Below are 19,892 nucleotides of genomic sequence, written 5' to 3'. Positions count from 1 at the left end.
ACTGTACATATATTTTACCAGATTGAGCTGAGAAAAAAAATAATGCAATATCTGAAAATTAATCCGAATATTTGACAGACTGTAAGCATATATCTTTTACCTAAAGGATAAATCAGAAACGGTCGATCAAAATATTGTAATCAGAACAATATACTGATAAAATAGCAGAAAAGATGCTTTAAGGGTATGAACCGATGTAGAGAAAAACTAAAAATGCGCTCTGTAATTCTGAATCTACCACACATGAAAAGCAGAAGTGTTTCATGTTACTACATTGACGACCAATTGGCATTTGAACCTGTCCCACACATGGTTAATAGTAGCTCCTAGTATATATAAAGTACACCCAATACTTGAAAAATTCCAAGAACATCTAATGGAGTATTGGCGTACGATAGTCACCCTATCAAAGAACTACCATAAACAAAAAGAACGAGCACTTGTATCAAAATAAACCCAAGGCGTTTTCTTCACGCCGACCGCTAAGATTTTGTCAAGCCTTAAACCCACTTCCGAATTTACAGAATCGGGAGAAAATAGATCAGGATCAGATCAGGAATCAACGAAAGGAATTGTGCCTTGAAGTACCGTGTACACTTGGGCGATTTATTATACACCTTTTATCAGTAAAAAAAAATAAAGCAATTAATTCAAGTATTAGATCTATACTACAGTCGGCCTTCCTTACCCTCGAGGGATTGGTTCCGGGACCCCTCGCAGATGCCAAAAAATGCGGATGCTCAAGTCCCTTATTCAACCTGTCTCATGACGGTAAGTCTTAGGACCCAGCGGAACCCCAGACCTCATTAAACCTGTCTCAGTGCGGTGGAGATTAGGACCCGGCGGTTGCTACTCTGAAGCCGCAGTGTTTCTGTTCACGAAAATAATCACGATCATGATTGAAAATAAAGTGTAAATAACAAAGCGACCGGAAAGAGGTGGTACACCATCGGTCATCGGAAAAGCGTTAGTCTACAGTCGGTCAACGATCGGAACAATTTTACGGGATAAAGTGAGAAAAGCTCTGCCCCGATAAAAGCTACAATTATTACTAAGCAACGCAGTGGTGGAATTATTGGGTTTTGGGGTTTTGGGTTTTTGATCCTCCACGTCAACCAGGCACGGAAGGAGAGCGCTCTCGGGACTGTTCTGTCACTGGATCGAACTCGGGAAATACCCGAGCCCGGCGCTGAAACATACTTTCTTAAGAGCTTTATATGCATAGAAAGGTGAAATATATACTATATTCTAAGAAAAGCGTGTGACTAACTGACGCTAAGTAATACCGGATGTACCTGTTCCGACTGACATAGTAAGAGAACTTCCGATTTTGTTCGATCCCGATCCACGGTACCCTACGCACAGCCTATCGTATACTTTAAATCATGTCTAGATTACTTATAATACCTAATGCAATGTAAATGCTATGTAAACTAGATGTTATACTGCACTGTTTAGGGAATAATGACAAGAAAAAAAGTTTGTACATGCTTGAACAACAAGTGCTGGAAGAGCACTTCCAGGTTTTCTCAATTCGCAGTTGGTTGAATTCGCGCAAGCGGAACTCGCGGATTAGGAGGGCCGACTGTATTTGGATATAAACATGAACTTTGGACTTTAAAGATGAGGATGAGTGCAATAGTGCTTGTATATTATAAAGCAAACCAGCAGGATACTATAGAACTGATCGTTGTATATAAAACATATAGGTATTTGGGATATCAATTTTCAAAGGTCACCACTCATCCTCCATCGCTCCAAGGAGAAAAGGCCGAGTTCACTCAACCTATTCTCAAAAGGCATGCTCCGCAATGCAGGCATCTTACTTGTAAATCTCCTCGGCACCCTTTCTATGGCTTTCACATCCTTCCTGTAGTGAGGCGACCAGAACTGAGCACAGTACTTCAAGTGGGGTCTGACCGGGGTCCTATACAGCTGCAACATTATCTCTCGGCTCCTAAATTCAATTCCATAATTGATGAAGGCCAATATCCCGTATGCCTTCTTAACCACAGAGTTAACCTGCACAGCTGCTTTGAGCGTCCTATGGACTCGGACCCCAAGATACCTCTGAACCTCCACATTGCCATTAATACTATATTCTGCTATCATATGTGACCTACCAAAATGAACCACTTCACACTTACCTGGCTTCAACTCCATCTGTCACCTTTCAGCCCAGATTTGCATCCTATCAATGTCCCGCTGTGACCTCTTACAGCCCTCTACACTATCCACAACCCCCGAACCTTAGTGCCATCAGCAAACTTACTAAACCATCCCTCCACTTCCTCATCCAGGTCATTTATAAAAATCACGAAGAGTAAGGGTCCCAGAACAGATCCCTGAGGCACTCCACTTGTGACCGACCTCCATGCAGAATATAACCCGTCTAAAACCACACTTTGCGTTCTGTGGGCAAGCCAGTTCTGGATCCAGTTCTGGATCCACAAAGCAAAGTCCTCTTGGATCCTATGCCTTCTTACTTTCTCAATAAGACTTGAATAGGGTAGCTTATCAAATGCTTTGCTGAAATACATATACACTACATCTACTGCTCTTCCTTCATCAATATGTTTAGTCACATCCTCAAAAAATTCTGACAGGTTCGTAAGGCACGAGCTGCACTTGACTATTCCGAATCATATAATACCTCTCCAAATATTCATAAATCCTACCTCTCAGGATCCTCTCCATCAAGTTTACAACCACTGAGGTAAGACTCACTGGATAATAATATCTTGGTCTACTTCTATTCACTTTCTTGAATAAAGGAACAACATTTGCAACCCTCCAATCATTTGGAACCTCTCCTGTCCCTATTGATAATGCAAAGATCATCGCTAGAGGCTCAGCAATCTGATTCCTCGGCTCCCACAGCAGCCTGGGGTACATCTCATCAGGGCCCAGCGTCTTATCCAACTTGATGCTTTCCCAAAGCTCCTGCATATCCTCTTTCTTCATATCTACATGCTCAAGCTTTTCAACCTGCTGCAACTCGTCACTATTATGACCAGGAGCCTTTTTCATAGTGAATACTGAAGTAAAGTATTCAATAAATACCTCTGCTATTTCCTTCGGTTCCATAACCACTTTCCCACAGTCACATTTGATAGCTCCTATTCTTTCACATCTTATCCCCCTGCTCTTCACATACCTGTAGAATATCTTGGAGTTTTCCTTAATCCCGCCCGCCAAGACCTTCTAATGGTCCCTTCTGGCTCTCCTAATTTCCTTGTTAAGCTGCTTCCTGTTACCCTTATAATCTTCTAGATCTCTAACAATGCCTAGTTCACCGAACCTTTTGTAAGCTTTTCTTTTCTTCATGACCAGATTTATTACAGTCTTTGTACACCACGGTTCCTGCACCCTACCATAACTTCGCTGTCTCATTGGAACGTACCTATGCAGAACTTCACATAAATATTGCCTGAACATTTGCTACATTTCTTCTGTACTTTTTCTTGAGAACATTTGTTCCCAATTTAATCTTCCAATTTCCTGCCTGATAGCCTCTTAATTCCCCTTACTCCAATTAAACGCTTTTCTAACTTGTCTGTTCCTATCTCTCTCCAATGCTATTGTAAAGGAGATTGAATTATGATCACTTTCTCCAAAATGCTCTCCTCCTGAGAGATCTGTCACCAGACCAGGTTCATTTCCCAATACCTAATCAAGGACAGCCTCTCCTCTTGCAGGCTTATCTACATAATGTGTCAAGAAACCTTCCTGAACACACCTAAGAAACTCCAGCTTATCTAAACCCCTTTCTCCAGGGGGATGGCAATCTATAATATGGAAGTTAAAATCTCCCATTACGACAACTTTGTTATTATTACACCTTTCCAGGATTTGTTTCCCTATCTGAACCTCGATATCCCTGTACTATTGGGCGGTATGTAAAAAACACCCATTAAAGTTATTGACCCCTCCCTGTTCCTAATCTCCACCCACAGAGACTCCGTAGACAATCCCTCCATGTCCACCTTTTCTGCCGCCGTGGCACTATCTCTGATCAACAGTGCCACACCCCCAACTCTTCTGCTTCCCTCCCTGTCCTTTCTAAAACATCTAAAACCCAACACTTGAAGTAACCATTCCTGTCCCTGAGCTATCCAAGTCTCTGCAATGGCCACCACATCTCCAAGTACCGATCACGCTCTGAGCTCATCCGCTTTTTTCACAATACTCCTTGCGTTAAAATAGATACATCTCAAACCTTCAGTCTGAGCACGTCCCTTCTCTATCACTTGCCTACCCTCGCTCACACACTGTCTCCTATCTTTCTCTATTTGAGAGCCAGACGCCTCTTCCACAGTCTCTTGAGTTTGGCACCTGAGAACATTTCTGTCATATACAAATCTTCGACCTCTGTCCACACAAGCAGTCCTCGCATGACCTTTATCCTCCTCCACTTCACCACCTTCTCTAACACACTGGTTCCCCTCCCCTTGCAAATCTAGTTTAACCCCCCCCCCCCCGGAGCAGCATTATCTTGCCTGCCCGCAAGGATGTTAGTCCCCTTCCTGTTCATGTGCAAACCGTCCTGTCGGAACAGGTCCCACCTTCCCTGGAACAAACCCCTATTGACCAGAAAAATGAAGCCCTCCTTCCTGCACTATTTTCTTAGCCACATATTTAGCTGCATTATTTTCCTAGTTCTAGCCTCACAAGCTCGTGGTACGGACAGCAATACTGAGATTGCAACCCTGGAGATCCCGCCCTTCAATATTGCAACTACTCCCTAAACTGTCTTTGCAGGACCTCCTCTTTCTTCCTATCCACGTCATTGGCCCCTACATGGACCTCGACATTGGGCCGCTCACCGTCCGTCCTGAGAATATCGAGAACTCAATTCGAGATATCGCGAACCCTGGCACCAGGGATGCAACAGACCATCCGAGATTTTCGAACTGTCTCACAGAACCTCTTATATGTCCCCCTAACTATCGAATCCCCTATCACTATTGCTCCCCCTCTTTTCCCTCCTTCCTTTCTGAGCTGAGAATCCAGCCTCCGTGCCAGGGACACGACCACTACAACTTGTCCCTGGTCGGTTGTCCCCACCAACTGTATCCAAAATGGTATACTTATTGTTGATGGGAACGGCCACAGGGGTGCCCTGCTCTTCCTGTCTATTCCCCTTCCCTCTCCTGACAGTCACCCAGCTACCTGCCTCCTGACTTTTTGGGCTGACTATCTCCCTGAAACTCCTATCTATTTCTGTCACTGCCTCACGAATGATCCGAAGTTCATCCAGGTCCAGCTCCAGTTATTCATCCAGCAAATCCTCTTCTGTACAGTTTATTTTTTTCTGCACAGCTGCCCAAGTCTAACTATTATGCTGGGATAAAGGGTCAATGTAACTGTTGATCTCATTGGATCACAGAAATGCTGATGCATCTTATCTCTTTTCCGTTGTATTCTGTGTGGATTTGTGCGTTGTACTAAGTTTAAGTCCAAAATGTCATGTTAACAATGGTGTCATGACTTACGGAGACACAAGCAGCATCGTGAGCAGAGCACTTCCAAGAGGTTACTCGCAAGTCGACGAAGCTTGTATAAAAGTAAAGCTTCGCGGACGTTCTGACATTCCGGAGGCCCCATAAGCGTGGGGTGCAGAGCACTATGAATTAAATAAAAGTACAGAGGCTGCAAGCGAGGCGGCCATTGTTGCGAGTAAGCCAGCGGTGAGAGTAGAAGCGTTAGGCTTTGACGAAAGAGGCTTCGTCAAGAAGAGGCTGAGGCCAGAGAAAGCAGGTTGGAAGATTTAGTCTAGGTTGCCCATTGCACAGTGCAGGCAGGATGGATAACATGGCAGTGGAATTGTATTAATTGGAAATTCATGGAACATGGTTGTCTGGAGTGGATGTAATATTACATCTCCTATTAGGAAACCAATTAGGACAGGTGACGGGTGTGTGTGAAGGGGAACACTTTGGTTCCAGTGATCATAACACCATTATTTTCAACTTGATTATGGATAAAGATAGCTCTGGTCCTCGTGTTGAGATTCTAAACTGGATAAGGGCCAATTTTGAAGAAATGATGAAGGATCTACAAACCGTGGATTGGGACAGGTTGTTCTCTGGAAAGGATGTCAGTAAGAGGCCTTCAAAGGACAAATGTTGAGAGTGAAGAGTTTGTATATTCCTGTCAGGATTAAAGGCAAAATGAATAAGGTTAAGGAACCTTGGTTCCCTAGGGATATTGGAACTCTGATAAAGAAGAAGAGAGAGATGTATGGCATGTATAGGAAACAGGCAGCAAATAAGGTACTTGATGAAAATAAAAAGTGCAAAAAAAAACTTCAGAAAGAAATCAGGAGGGCTAAAAGAAGAGATGAGGTAGCTATGGCAGTCATGGTGAAGGATAATCCAAAGAGCTTATACAAGTATATTAAGAACAAAAGGACAGTAAGGGATAAAGTTGGTCCTCTTGAAGATCAGAGTGGTCGGCAATGTATGGAACCAAAAGAAATGGGGGAGATCTTCAATGTCTTTTTTTTACGTCCGTATTTACTAAGGAAACTGGCATAGAGTCAAAGAAAATAAGGCAAAAAGGTAGTGAGGTCATGGAACCTATACAGATTGAAGAGGAGGAGGTGCTTGCTATCTTGAGGCAAATCAGAGTAGATAAATCCCCAGGACCTAACAGGGTATTCCCTCGCACCTTGAAGGGGACTAGTGATGAAATTGCAGGGTCTTAGCAGATATGTTTAAAATGTCGGTATCTACGTGTGAGGTGCCTGAGGACTGGAGGATAGTTGCTTAAAAACGTCTCTAAAAGTAATCCGGTAAATTATAGGCCGGTACGTTTGATGTTGGTAGTAGGTAAATTATTGGAAGGAGTACTAAGCGATAGGATCTACAAGTATTTAGATAGACAGGGACTTGTTAGGGAGATTCAACACAACTTTGTGCGTGATAGGTCATGTTTAACAAATCCATTAGAGTTTTTCGAGGAGGTTACAAGGAAAGTGGATGAAGGGAATGCAATGGATGTTGTCTACATGGACTTCAGTAGGGCCTTTGACAAGGTCCCGCATGGGAGGTTAGTTAGGAAGATTCAGTCGCTAGGTATACATGGTGAGGTAGTAATTTGGATTAGACGTTAGCTCAATGGGAGAAGTTGGAGAGTGGTAATGGAGGATTGCTTCTCTGAGTGGAGGCCTGTGACGAGTGGTGGGCCACAGGGATCAGCGCTGGGTCCGTTGTTATTTGTTATCTATATCAATGATCTGGATGATAATGTGGTAAGTTGGATCAGCAAATTTGCTGATGATAGAAAGATTGGAGGTGTATTGGACAGTGAGGAAGGTTTTCAAAGATTGCAGAGGGATCTGGACCAGGTGGAAAAATGGGCTGAAAAATGACAGATGGAGTTTAATACAGATAAATGTGAGGTATTGCACTTTGGAAGCAAAAACCAAGGTAGAACATACAAGGAAAATGTTAGGACACTGAGGAGTGCAGTAGAACAGAGGGATCTAGGAATACAGAAGCAAAATTCCCTAAAGGTGGCGTCACAGGTAGATGGGGTAGTAAAGAGATCTTTTGGTACATTGGCCTTTATAAATCAAAGTATTGAGTATAAGAGTTGGAATGTTATGGTGAGCTTGTATAAGGCATTAGTGAGGCCTAATTTGGGGTATTGTGTGCAGTTTGGTCACCTAATTACAGGAAGGATATTAGTAAGGTTGAAAGAGTGCAGAGAAGGTTAACAAGGATGTTGCCAGGACTTGAGAAACTGAGTTACAGAGAAAGGTTGACTAGGTTAGGACTTTATTCCCTGGAACGTAGAAGAATGAGGGGAAACTTGATAGAGGTATATAAAATTATGATGGGTATAGGAGAGTGAATGCAAGCAGGCTTTTTCCACTGAGGCTAGGGGAGAAAAAATACTAGAGGACATGGGTTAAGTGTGAAGGGGGAAAAGTTTAAAGGGAACATTGGGTGGGGGGTGTGCTTCTTCACACAGAGAATGTTGAGAGTGTGGAATAAGCTGGCAGATGAAGTGGTAAATGTGGATTCTCTTTTAACATTTAATAAAAACGTGGACAGGTACCTGGATGAGAGGTGCATGGAAGGATATGGGCCGGGTGCAGGTCAGTGGGACTAGGCAGGAAAATGGTTCGGCACAGCCAAGAAGGGCCGAAAGGCCTTTATCTGTGCTGTAATGTTCTATGATTCCATGGTTCTATGGTTCTATGGAGCGGAACCGTTAACCTGGGAGGGATTTTGCTGATACTATTGGGAAGGTTTAAACTAGATTTGCAGGTTATGGGAACCGAAGTGAAACAGCAGAAGATAGCGCGGTTCGTGCAGAAGTAGAAACAGCTTGTAGGGAGTTTGTGAGAAAGAATAGGCAGATGATAGAGCAAAGAGAAACTCAGGTAGATGGTTTGATATGTGTCTATTTAAGGACTATCATAAGCAAGACAGATGACCGTGGAGCGTGGATCAATACGTGGAACTACGATGTTGTGGCCATCACAAAAACTTGGATGTCTCAGGGGCAAGAATGACTGCTGATTCTGCCGTTCTTTAGATATTTCAAAAAGAACAGGGAGGGAGGCAAACGAGTTGCGGGAGTGGCATTGCTAATCAGGGATCGTATCTTCAACATGAGCCTGGAGCAGAGAAGAGTACCCAGACAGTGGAAAACATCCTGTATTGTCCCGGTACCGAAGAAACCACAACCAAAGGAGTTGAATGACTTCAGACCTGTTGCCTTGACGTCGCACGTGATGAAGACCATGGAGCGGCTGATAATACAGAATCTGAGGCCACAAACCAGGCACGCCCAGGATCCTCTTCAGTTTGCGTATAAGGAGAAGGTGGGAGTGGAGGATGCTATCACGTATTTGCTGCTCAAATCACTCTCTCACCTAGAGGGGGTCAGTTGTGCAGTGAGGATTACATTCCTTGACTTCTCTAGTGCCTTTAACACCATCCAGCCCAAGATCTTAAGGCACAAACTAACGGAGATGGGAGTAGACTCTCACATGGTGGATTGGATAGTGGACTACTTGACAGATAGACCTCAGTATGTGCGGTTGGGAGACTGTAGGTCTGACACGGTGGTCAGCAGCACAGGGGCGCCGCAGGAAACTGTACTCTCTCCGGTCCTGTTCACCCTGTACACATCAGACTTCCAATATAACTCGGAGTCCTGCCATGTGCAGAAGTTCGCTGATGACACGACCATAGTGGGGTGTGTCAGGAATGGACAGGAGGAGGAGTATAGGAAACTGATACAGGACTTTGTGATATGGTGCAACTCAAACTACCTGCGTCTCAATATCACCAAGACCAAGGAGATGGTGGTGGACTTTAGGAGATCTAGGCCTCATATGGAGCCAGTGATCATTAATGGAGAATGTGTGGAGCAGGTTAAGACCTACAAGTATCTGGGAGTACAGTTAGACGAGAAGCTAGACTGGACTGCCAACACAGATGCCTTGTGCAGGAAGGCACAGAGTCGACTGTACTTCCTAAGAAGGTTGGCGTCATTCAATGTCTGTAGTGAGATGCTGAAGATGTTCTATAGGTCAGTTGTGGAGAGCGCCCTCTTCTTTGTGGTGGCGTGTTGGGGAGGAAGCATTAAGAAGAGGGACGCCTCACGTCTTAATAAGCTGGTAAGGAAGGCGGGCTCTGTCGTGGGCAAAGTACTGGAGAGTTTAACATCGGTAGCTGAGCGAAGGGCGCTGAGTAGGCTACGGTCAATTATGGAAAACTCTGAACATCCTCTACATAGCACCATCCAGAGACAGAGAAGCAGTTTCAGCGACAGGTTACTATCGATGCAATCCTCCTCAGACAGGATGAAGAGGTCAATACTCCCCAATGCCATTAGGCTTTACAATTCTACCGCCAGGACTTAAGAACTTTTTAAAAGCTATTATTAATGCTTTTTGAGATAGTGATTTAGATGTATATCATATTTTTTACTGAGTTAAGTATTGTATGTAATTAGTTTTGCTACAACAAGTGTATGGGACATTGGAAAAAAGTTGAATTTCCCCATGGGGATGAATAAAGTATCTATCTATCTATCTATCACGGCTGCAGAAAGGGATAATTCATGGAGGGATTTTCTACTGAGTAATTTTGTGAGGAAGTCAAATACAGGAAGGGGACAAGAGCTCTACAGTTTTTTTTTAATAGATCCCCAATAGTTACAGAGACATCGAGGGGCATATAGATAGGTATATTGTGGAATGGTGCCATAATAATAGGGTTGTTGTGATGGGTGATGCGAACTTTCGTAATATTAACTGGTATCTCCTTAGAGAAAGGGGATAAGATAGGGTGGGGTTTGTTGGGTGTATTCATGAAGGTTTCCTGACGCAATATGTAGATAGGCCAACTAGAGGAGAGGCTGTACTTAATCTGGTATTGGGAAATGAACCTGGTCAAGGGTCAGATCTCTTTGTGGGAGAGTATTTTGGAGATAGTTATCACAATTATATCACTTTTACTGTAGCGCTGGAGAGGGATACGAGCAGACAATTTGGGAAAACATTTAATTGGGGTAGGGGGTATATGATACTATTTTGCAGGAACTTGGATCACAAATACGGAGCGGATGTTCTCAGAGCAATACACAGCAGAAATATGGCAAATGTTCCGGGAAAAATTGCATGGAGCTCTGCATAAATATGTTCTATTGTGAAACGGAAAGGATGGTGGGGTAACAGAATCATGCTGCGCAAAAGATGTAGAAAATCTCGTTAAGAAGGAAAGAAAAGCTTATGAAATGTTCAAGAAATTGGGTACCGTTAGAGCTCTAGAAAATTGCAAAGATGCCAGGAAAGAGCTCAAGAATGAAATTAGAAGAGTGAAAAGGGACCATGAGAAGGCCTTGCTGAGCAGGAATAAGGAAAACCACAAATCATTCTTCAAGTATGTCAAGAGCAAGAGGATGAGCTGTTTATGAATATGACCAATCAGCAGCATTAGTGGAAACACGTACATGCAGCCGGTGGAGGGCGCGGAGGTACCTAGTGAATGTTTTGCTTCAGCATTCACCAGTGAAAAGGACCTTGACAATTGTGGGGACGACTTACATCGGACTACTGAAACACTTGGGTGTATAGATACTAAGAAAGAGGTTACTCGGAAGTCAGCGAAGCTTGTATAAAAGTAAAGCTGCGTGAGCGTTCAGATATTCCAGGGGCCCTGTAACCGTCAGCAACAGAGAACTGCGAAATAAATAAAAGTACAGTAGCGGCAAGCCAGGGCTTTTGAAAGGTATTGATTTAGATAAGTCGCCGGAACCGAGCAAGATATACCCCAGGCTACTGCGGGAATCAAGGGAGGAAATTGCTGAGCCTCTGGCGATGATCTTTGCTTCATCAATCGGGTCGGGATCAGTACCGGAGGGTTAGAAGGTTGCAAACGTTGTTTCATTTTTCAATGTAAAGATAACCTAGGAAGTTATAGACCAGTGACTCTTATTTCAGTGGAGGGCAAGTTGTTGGAGAAGATCCTGAGAGGCAGGATTTATGAGCATTTGGAGAGACATAATCTGAATAGCGATAGTCAGCATGGCTTTGTCAAGGGCAGATCATGCCATATGTACCTGTTTGAATTATATGAAAATGTTACAAAGCACACTGATGCAGGCAGAACAGTGGATGTAGTGTATATGGATATCAGTAAGGCATTTGATAAGGTTCCTCCTGAGAGGTTCTTTCAAAAAGTAATGAGGCATGGGGTCCAAGACGACCTAGCTTTGAGGATCCAGAACTGGCTTGCGCACTGAAGTTGGTTGTAGATGGTTCATATACTGCATGCTTTGTTGCACGGGGATCGGTTCTGGGATCCGTCCACTTTGTGACTTTTATAGTGGACCTGAATGAGGAAGTCGGAGAGTGGGTTAGAAAGTTTGCTAATGACACAAAACTTCGGGTGATGTGGACAGTCTGGGGGGTTGTCAGAGGTTACAACGCAACATCAATAGGACACAGAACTAGGCTGAGAAGTGGCAGATGAAGTTCAACGCAGATAAATGTGAAGTGGTTCGTTTCAGTAGGTCAAATTTGAAGACCAAATATAATATTAATGACAAGACCCTTGGTTGTGTGGATAATCAGCGAGATCTTGGGATCCTTGTCCAGTGGACACACAAAGCTGCTAAGCAGGTTGATAGTGTTGTTAAAAAGGCTCATAGTTTGTTGGCCTTCATCATCCATGGGATTGAGTTCTAGAGCCATGAAGTAATGTTGCACCTATATAAGGCCTTACTGAGACCCTACTTGGGGTACTGTGCTCAGTTCTTGTCGTTTCACTATAGGGATGACGTGGATACTATAGAGAGAGTGCAGAGGAGATTTAGAAGGATATTGCCTGGATTGGAGAGTATCATTTTTGTGAATAAGTTGAGTGAACTTGGTCCTTTCTTCTTGAAGCAACGGAAAATGAGAGGTGACCTGATAGAGGTGTATAAGATGACGAGAGACATTGATCTTGTATCTTGCCAGAAGCTTTTTTCCAGAGCTGAATTGGCTAACAGGATGTGCAGCTTTAAGGTGCCTGGAAGGGGATGTCAGAGGTATATATTTCTTTACACATAGCGTCGTGGGTGCGTGGAATGTGCTGTTAAGGACCGATACAATAGGGTCTTTTAAGATTCTATTAGTTAGGTATATGGAGCAACGAAAAATAGAGATCCATGCGGTAGGGAGATTCTCGGCAATCTCTGGAGCAGGTTACATGGTCAGCACAACACTGCGGGCCGAAAGGCCTGTAATCTGCTGTAGATTACTATGTTTTAAGTTCCATGTAATTGCTGAAAATAATACTGAATGGATATTTTTTTCAACAACTACATTTTATGGTTGTACACCCTTAAATATTTTGGAAATTACGGCTTTAAGAACTGCAGTTGCAATTGTCGAAAAGAACTGATTGTGTCGCTGTCTACCAATGAGAAGCTCAAGTACACTAATAGATCCATTGCCCCTCCTTCACTCGGAATAAAAGGACAGAGTCGACTGAAAAAAAACGATCATTCCGTGCGTTTCCACTTTGGAGTCAGGATGATGCCGAAAAATCTCCTGCAGGTATAGATTCGATCTTTATCTGCACTTTATAGTTCGGGTGGTGGAACAGAGGAATCCAGGCCAGGTTTTGCAAATTAACTGCATACTGCAATGGCGTGTGTATGGAGGTTAAACCTCACATTAATTGCTTCAATTTTTATCGTGTGTACCCTGGAGAAAATATCTAAACAAATTAGTTACCCTATTCCCGAGGAAATGGAAGAAGGGTCGTTTGTAGGGAATATCGCTGAAGATTTGGGATTGAATGCACAGCAATTAGCAGCTCGTAAATGCCGACTGAGCTCTGATGATGGAGGACGGTATATTAAGGTCAATGTGGATAATGGAGTTTTGTCCATTCGCGAAAGAATCGACCGGGAACGTCTTTGTGGGCAAACAGATAGGTGTACGATGCCCTTTGAAATAATACTGGGAAATCCATTGGAGGTGATTCACGGGGAGCTGGTGATTCTTGATGCGAATGACAATTCACCCACTTTCCGGGAGAGTAGTATTCCGTTGCGGATATCAGAAGCTATTCCTCCTGGTGTGAGCTTCCGTCTCGAGAGGGCGGTAGACACCGATAATGGAATAAATACTGTCGTCGACTATGCAATCAGTTCGAGTGAGTACTTTAGTCTAAAATCACGGAGAACCGAGGGGGGTATTGTAATTGCTGAATTGATGTTAGAGAAATCTTTAGACCGGGAGCTGCAGTCATCTTTTCAGCTTGTGCTTACGGCTATGGACGGTGGGACCCCTCAGAGATCCGGAACAGCTCACATTTTCATTACTGTAGTGGATATCAATGATAATCCACCTGTATTCGAGCACGATGTTTACCGGTGTAGCATAAAGGAAAATACGCCCCGAGGTACATTAATAATGAAAGTTAAAGCAAATGATTTGGATGAGGGGCTGAATGCAGAGCTGACATATTCCTTCAGTGGACATACTTCAGAAATAATGCATGGAGTGTTCAGTTTGATCCCAGAAACTGGAGAGATTGTAATTGAAGGGCCACTAGATTTTGAAGAAACAAACAGCTATTCACTTGATATCCAAGCTGTTGATCACGGGTCTCCTGCGATTACAGGACACTCCAGTGTGCAGATTAAAGTTATTGACGTGAATGACAACGCACCCGAAATAAAAGTGACGTCACTGACTAACCACATTCCGGAAAATGCTCCGCCCGGAACTTGCATAACACTGATTAATGTTATCGATCGTGATTCTGGAGAAAACGGTCAAGTGCGCTGCGAGATACAAGAGAACCTACCTTTTATGCTGCAAGCATCCTCAAATCATTATGAGATAGTTACACAGAAAAGACTGGATCGTGAAACGGTGTCTGAGTATACAATACCTGTTTTAGCTTGGGATATGGGTTCACCTTCACAGTCAACAAACACAATCATCCATATTGCAGTTACTGATGTAAACGATAACGCCCCACGTTTTTCTGAACTATCCTACAACGTGTATGTGGCTGAAAATAATGCTCCTGGCGCACCCATTTTCACAGTATCTGCGTCCGATCCTGATCTCGGGCAGAATTCATCTGTTTCGTACTCCATTCTGGACGATCACTTCCAAAATCTGCCAGTGTCCACATACCTCAGCATTAACTCCGCAAACGGCACCATTTACGCCTTGCGCTCTTTTGACTATGAGGAATTCAAAACATTTCAGATCCTCGTTCAAGCCCGTGACGCCGGAGTTCCCTCACTGAGCAGCAGCGCTACAGTGAATGTGATCATTCTGGATCAAAATGACAACGCTCCGGTAATCATTTCACCTTCAGCGCAGAGTGGTTCAGCAGCCGCGGAGATCGTTCCTCACTCAGCGGGACAGGGGCATTTCGTCACCAAAATTATGGCTACAGATGCAGATTCCGGTCAGAACGCACGGCTTGTTTACCAAATGGTGAAAGCTACTGATCCAAATTTGTTTATGATTGGTCAAACGTCCGGGGAAATCAGAACAACGCGCAAAATATTGGAGGAGGATCTTACCACACAAACTTTGCTCATCTTGGTGAAAGACAATGGGCTGCCAAAGTTATCCAGTACGGTTACGGTTCACATCGCAATTATGAAGAACAGCACCGAAACTCACCCCGAAAGCAGTAATTCAGTGAACACTTCCGAATATTTATCTGATCTCAATCTTTATTTATTGGTTATTTTCAGCTGTACTTCCATTGTCTTTCTTCTGATTATCATTGTGTTGATCGGGATCAAGTGTAAACAGGAGAGAAATAACCCCCAGGAGTGTATTTCGCCCAGCTATTGTTACAAACGTGGAGGTATGCAGGACACGTGCAATCGAAGATCGGTAATGGAAGAAACTTTACGCTATCCCGGTACTGATCAGTTAGTCCGTATGCCAGGACTGCCTCAGTACTCAGTCTGTCTGTCTCCAGAATCAGCGAAAAGCGATTTCCTTTTCTTGAAGCCATGCGGCCCTCCCAGCTCTCAGACTCAATCCTAAATTACAGATGGGTAAGATCAACATGCCCAAGCCTAATGTGATTTTTTTGTTGTTTATATCCTGCGTTGGTCAAGAGTGGAGTATAGAACTTCAGAAAATATTCCTTTTGTGAAATTCCGTTTGCATCCTTTTGAAGAGGAATATATTTGTTATGATTGTTAAAATTAAAATATCCAGCACCTGAGGGTGGTATCTGTTAACCCTGAAGAGAATCTTATTATCTATCTCTGAATGCGTTCATAAATGGGTTGCTTTTGAATACGTTGCGTAAAAAGGATCATAACTGTTTGTTTCCTATGTGTACATAAAGTTGTTATATTTGAAAATTAAGATTTTAAAATTTGTTTACTCATTAAAATGAATACCTGATGAGGTTCTATAAAACCGCAAAATAATAATGGAAGCAGAATAGAGAAGTGGGCTCTCAAATGGAAGCAATAAACTGTAGGCACTCAGTATGTCAGTCTGCACTTGTGGAAAATGCAACAATGTTCTTCGTTTCTTATCCGGATAGTTTGCCAGAAGTGGTAAAAAGAATAGAGTTTCCTGTTGAATTGACAGAGCAGGAGATTGAAGAATGGATGCAAAAAGCACGCTTTTCAGAATTTTTTCATGCCACGGATCTTTCCCGTTAAGCTGCGATCTGTGGATTTCATGTAGGAAACAAAGGAATTTCGACGCTATGGTCAGTGCACGGTAAGAATCTGAACAGTTAAGTAGATATAGATTGTTTTCTATTCTGTATAATGAATCTGCTAATCACAACAGGGATTTAGAATATGCCAAACAATCGCGTTTCAATCTGTCCTTAATCCACTCTGATACCTACTTCTCAAATCTTTGACATGAAAAAAAGAACGGTAAGAGATGCAATGTAGGCCCCCTTTTTTAACCACGTACCTTGTCACAGTTCAATGATCTGTCTTCTCAGGAAGAACTGATATGGATGCAACTCTTCTAACGTAATCCGGCGAGCCTAAAATCACTGGTTATAAAGTTACCGGAGGGTCTTCTGAGGGCTAGGGTCTACCAGAATTTTGCAATGGGAAGGATTTAAAGTTACGTATGTGGGATATCATGCCCAAAGTTTGTCGTAAGGTTTTTGAACTGGCGACGAAGTCAGGAGATTATCTCATGATGAGTAATAAAGCCCTTATTACTTGATCGCATGATTGTCTAAACCATTTATGTCAAACTCAAGGCCCGCGAGATAATATCTAATTACTATTAAAGCTGGCCCCAGTAATCGAAGCGCCTATGGCGTACGATATGGCTAATGCTGAGTTTATTCAGGTACCAGGTTTTCAGGGTTTTTAGTGTTTATTCGGCAGTCTTGCTCGGCGGTCTTCTTCATAAGAAACGGAATTTGTAAAGTGAAACACTTTGTAGTTATAGCAGAGACTGAGACACATGAGAGCAGGCTGAAAAAACGGAGGCAACGAAAGCTGCGTTCGCACGCGGCCGACTGATCCGGCCCGCATGAAGCTGCATTTTGCTCAATCCGGCCCGTGACCTAAAATGAATTTGACACCCCTGGTCTAAACTAAGTGTTCACAAACGTTTTTAAGCCATGGACCACTACCATTAGACAAAGCTTTCGTGGACCCCAGGATGGGAACAACTGGTCTTGACTGTAAGTTTAAATCACATTAACTAGAGAGAGTTCAAGAGAAGCCATATTTCAAATGATGGACTGAAGGCCGAGAAAAACCTTATTTGCAGGAGATACAAATATAACAACAAGGATAAGCTCATAATAGAGAGAAATAGTGTAAATTAAAACAGTGAGTTACAGAATGGTACAGTGGCGAAAATTTGAAATGAAGGAGAATACTCAATTTTCAGTGGAAGGGAATGAATGGTTTTCTGTCAAAGTTTGTGAACGATACGAAGATAGGTGGAGGGAAGAGTAGTTTTGGTAAATCAGAGAATCTGCAGAAGGAAATAGGCAGATGATAAGAATGGGCAAATATGTGGGACATAGAAAATAGTGTAGGGATGTGAATCGTCATGGATTTTGACAGGAGGAGTAAAAGCGTAGACTATTAAAACCATAAGATATAAGAGCAGAATTAAGCCATTTGGCCCATCTAGTCTGCTCCGCCATTCCATCATGACTGATCCAATTATCCTCTCAGCTCCAATCTCCTGTCTTCTCCCCATATCACTTCATGCTCTGTCCAAAAAAAAATCTACCAAACTCTGCCTTAAATGTACATAAAGACTTTGTCGCCACAGCTGCATCTGCAAAATAAATCCACAGATTCACCACTCTCTGGCTAAATACATTCCTCTTCATCTCCGATCTAAAGGAATGGCCATCAATTCTGAACTGTGTCTTCTGGTCTTAGACTCTCCGACCACAGGAAAATATCCTCTCCACATCCACTCTATCAAGGCCTTTCCTTATTCGATAGGTTTTCAATTGGGTGACCCCTCAATCTTCTGAATTCCAATGAATACAGGCTCAGAGCCATCAAACACTCTTCAAATGGCAAACCATTCAATCCTGGATTCATTTTCCAAACCGCTTTTGAAAACTCTCCACTTTTAACGCATCTTTTCTAAGATAAGGGGCTCAAACCTGTTCAGAATACTCCAAATGATGTCTCACCAGTGCTTTTTAAAGTTTTAACATTACACCCTTGCTTTTATATTTTAGTCCTTTAAAATGAATACTAAAGTTGCATATGTCTTTCTCACTACACACTCAACCTGCAAGTTAACCTTTAGGGAATCCTGCATATTTTCTCTCCAGTTAGAAAATAATCAACCCTTTCCGTTCTTCCACCAATGTGAATGACTATATACTTCTCATATTTGTATTTCATCTGCCATTTGTTGTCATTCTCCCAGTCTGTCTAAGTCTTTCTGTAGCACCTCTACTTGCACACAACTACTTGCCCTCCACGTATGATCATGTCGTTAGCAAACGTTCTAACACCGAAATCAATTGCACTATCCAAATCGTTAACATATAACGTCAGAAAAAAAAGGATCCCAACACATACCCCTATAGAGTACCACTGGTCACCGGCAGCCACTCAGAAAAGGCTCCATTTATTGCCACTCTTCACTTCCTGCCAATCAACCACTACTTTATCCATGATATAATCTTTACTGTATTTCCACGAGCTCGTAGTTTGTCAAACAGACTCGTGTATGGGAACATGTCAAAGGCCTTCCGAAATCCAGGTACACTACACCAACCGATTCTCCTTTGTCTATGCTGATTGTTAGTTCTTCTAATAATTCCAACAGATTTATCAGGCAAGATTTTCCTTTGAGTAAATCATGCTGACTGCAGCCTATTTTATGATGTGCCTCTAAGTGCATTCACACCTCATCCTTCAAAATCGATTCCAACATCTTCCCAACGACTGAGCTCAGACTTAATGGCCTATAGTTTCCTTTCTCCTACCTCTTTCCTTTCTTGAAGAGGGGGATGAACATTGCAATGTTCAAGTCTTATGTTACAATTTCAGAATCTAGTGATGTTCGAAAGAGCATTATTAAAGTCTCCACCATCTCTTCAGTCACCTGTTCACATACGTTGTGGCTTACACCATCTGGTCCAGGTAACTTTAGATCTTCCAGTTGCCCAAGAATCTTCTCTCTATTCATGGTAACTTCATACACTTTATGCCCCTGACACCTAGAACTTGTACCTCATTGCTAGAATCTTCCCCCGTGGAGACTGAAGCAAAATACTTATGTACTTCTGCCGCTGTCTCGGTGGCCACCATTGCTACCTCTCCAATATCCTTTTCCAGCGTTCGATATACACTCTCACCTCTCTTTTACCCGTTACATATCCTCTTTAATATTGTTGGTTTGCTCACTTTCGTACACCATCTTAATGACACTTTAAGGCGCCTTCAGTTGGTTTTTAAAAACTTCCTAATCCTCTAACTACCTATTAATTTTTGCTCTATTGAATGTTCTCTCAGGACTTTATGTTGGCTTTGATTTCTCTTGTTATCCACGGTTGTGTAATTTTCTCTTAGAATACTTTACCCTCTGTAGTACGTACATATCATGGTCCTTCTGAATTGTTTCCAGAAATTCCAGCCATTGCTGAGCTGCCGTCATCCGTGGCAGAGCTCTTTTCCAAACAATTCTGGCTAGTTCCTCTCAAGCTTTTACAATTCCCTTTACTCCACTGTAATGCTGATGTACTTGACTTTAGACGTTCCTTCTCAATTATAATCACTTTCCCCAACAAGTTATTTTTCTTGAACTCTAATATAAATTTTGACTCATTGCAGAACACTCAATCGAGAATAGCTGATCCTGTAGTGGGCTCAATCACATGCTGTTCTAAAAAGTCCATCTCACCGGCACTCTG

At 42.8% G+C, this 19,892-nt stretch overlaps 1 protein-coding gene across 1 annotated transcript; it reads left to right on the top strand.

Moving 5' to 3' along the window:
• Window positions 1-13,036: 13,036 nt before the first annotated feature.
• LOC140739583 (protocadherin gamma-C5-like) lies at window positions 13,037-15,796 on the top strand. The gene has a single exon (XM_073067980.1). It carries the CDS (start codon window positions 13,160-13,162, stop codon window positions 15,542-15,544), a length of 2,385 nt encoding a protein of 794 aa, XP_072924081.1. The 5' UTR covers window positions 13,037-13,159; the 3' UTR covers window positions 15,545-15,796.
• The last annotated feature ends 4,096 nt before the right edge of the window (window positions 15,797-19,892 follow it).

The sequence above is a fragment of the Hemitrygon akajei genome, chromosome 15 (genome assembly GCF_048418815.1).
Source record: "Hemitrygon akajei chromosome 15, sHemAka1.3, whole genome shotgun sequence".
Lineage (NCBI taxonomy): Eukaryota > Metazoa > Chordata > Chondrichthyes > Myliobatiformes > Dasyatidae > Hemitrygon > Hemitrygon akajei.
The sequence above is the reverse complement of the archived record's forward strand: the minus strand, read 5'-3'. Positions and strand labels throughout refer to the sequence as shown.

Excerpts from the sequence above, each read along its gene's own strand:
- LOC140739583 (XM_073067980.1), top strand. The coding sequence starts at position 13,160 with ATGGCGTGTGTATGGAGGTTAAACCTCACATTAATTGCTTCAATTTTT.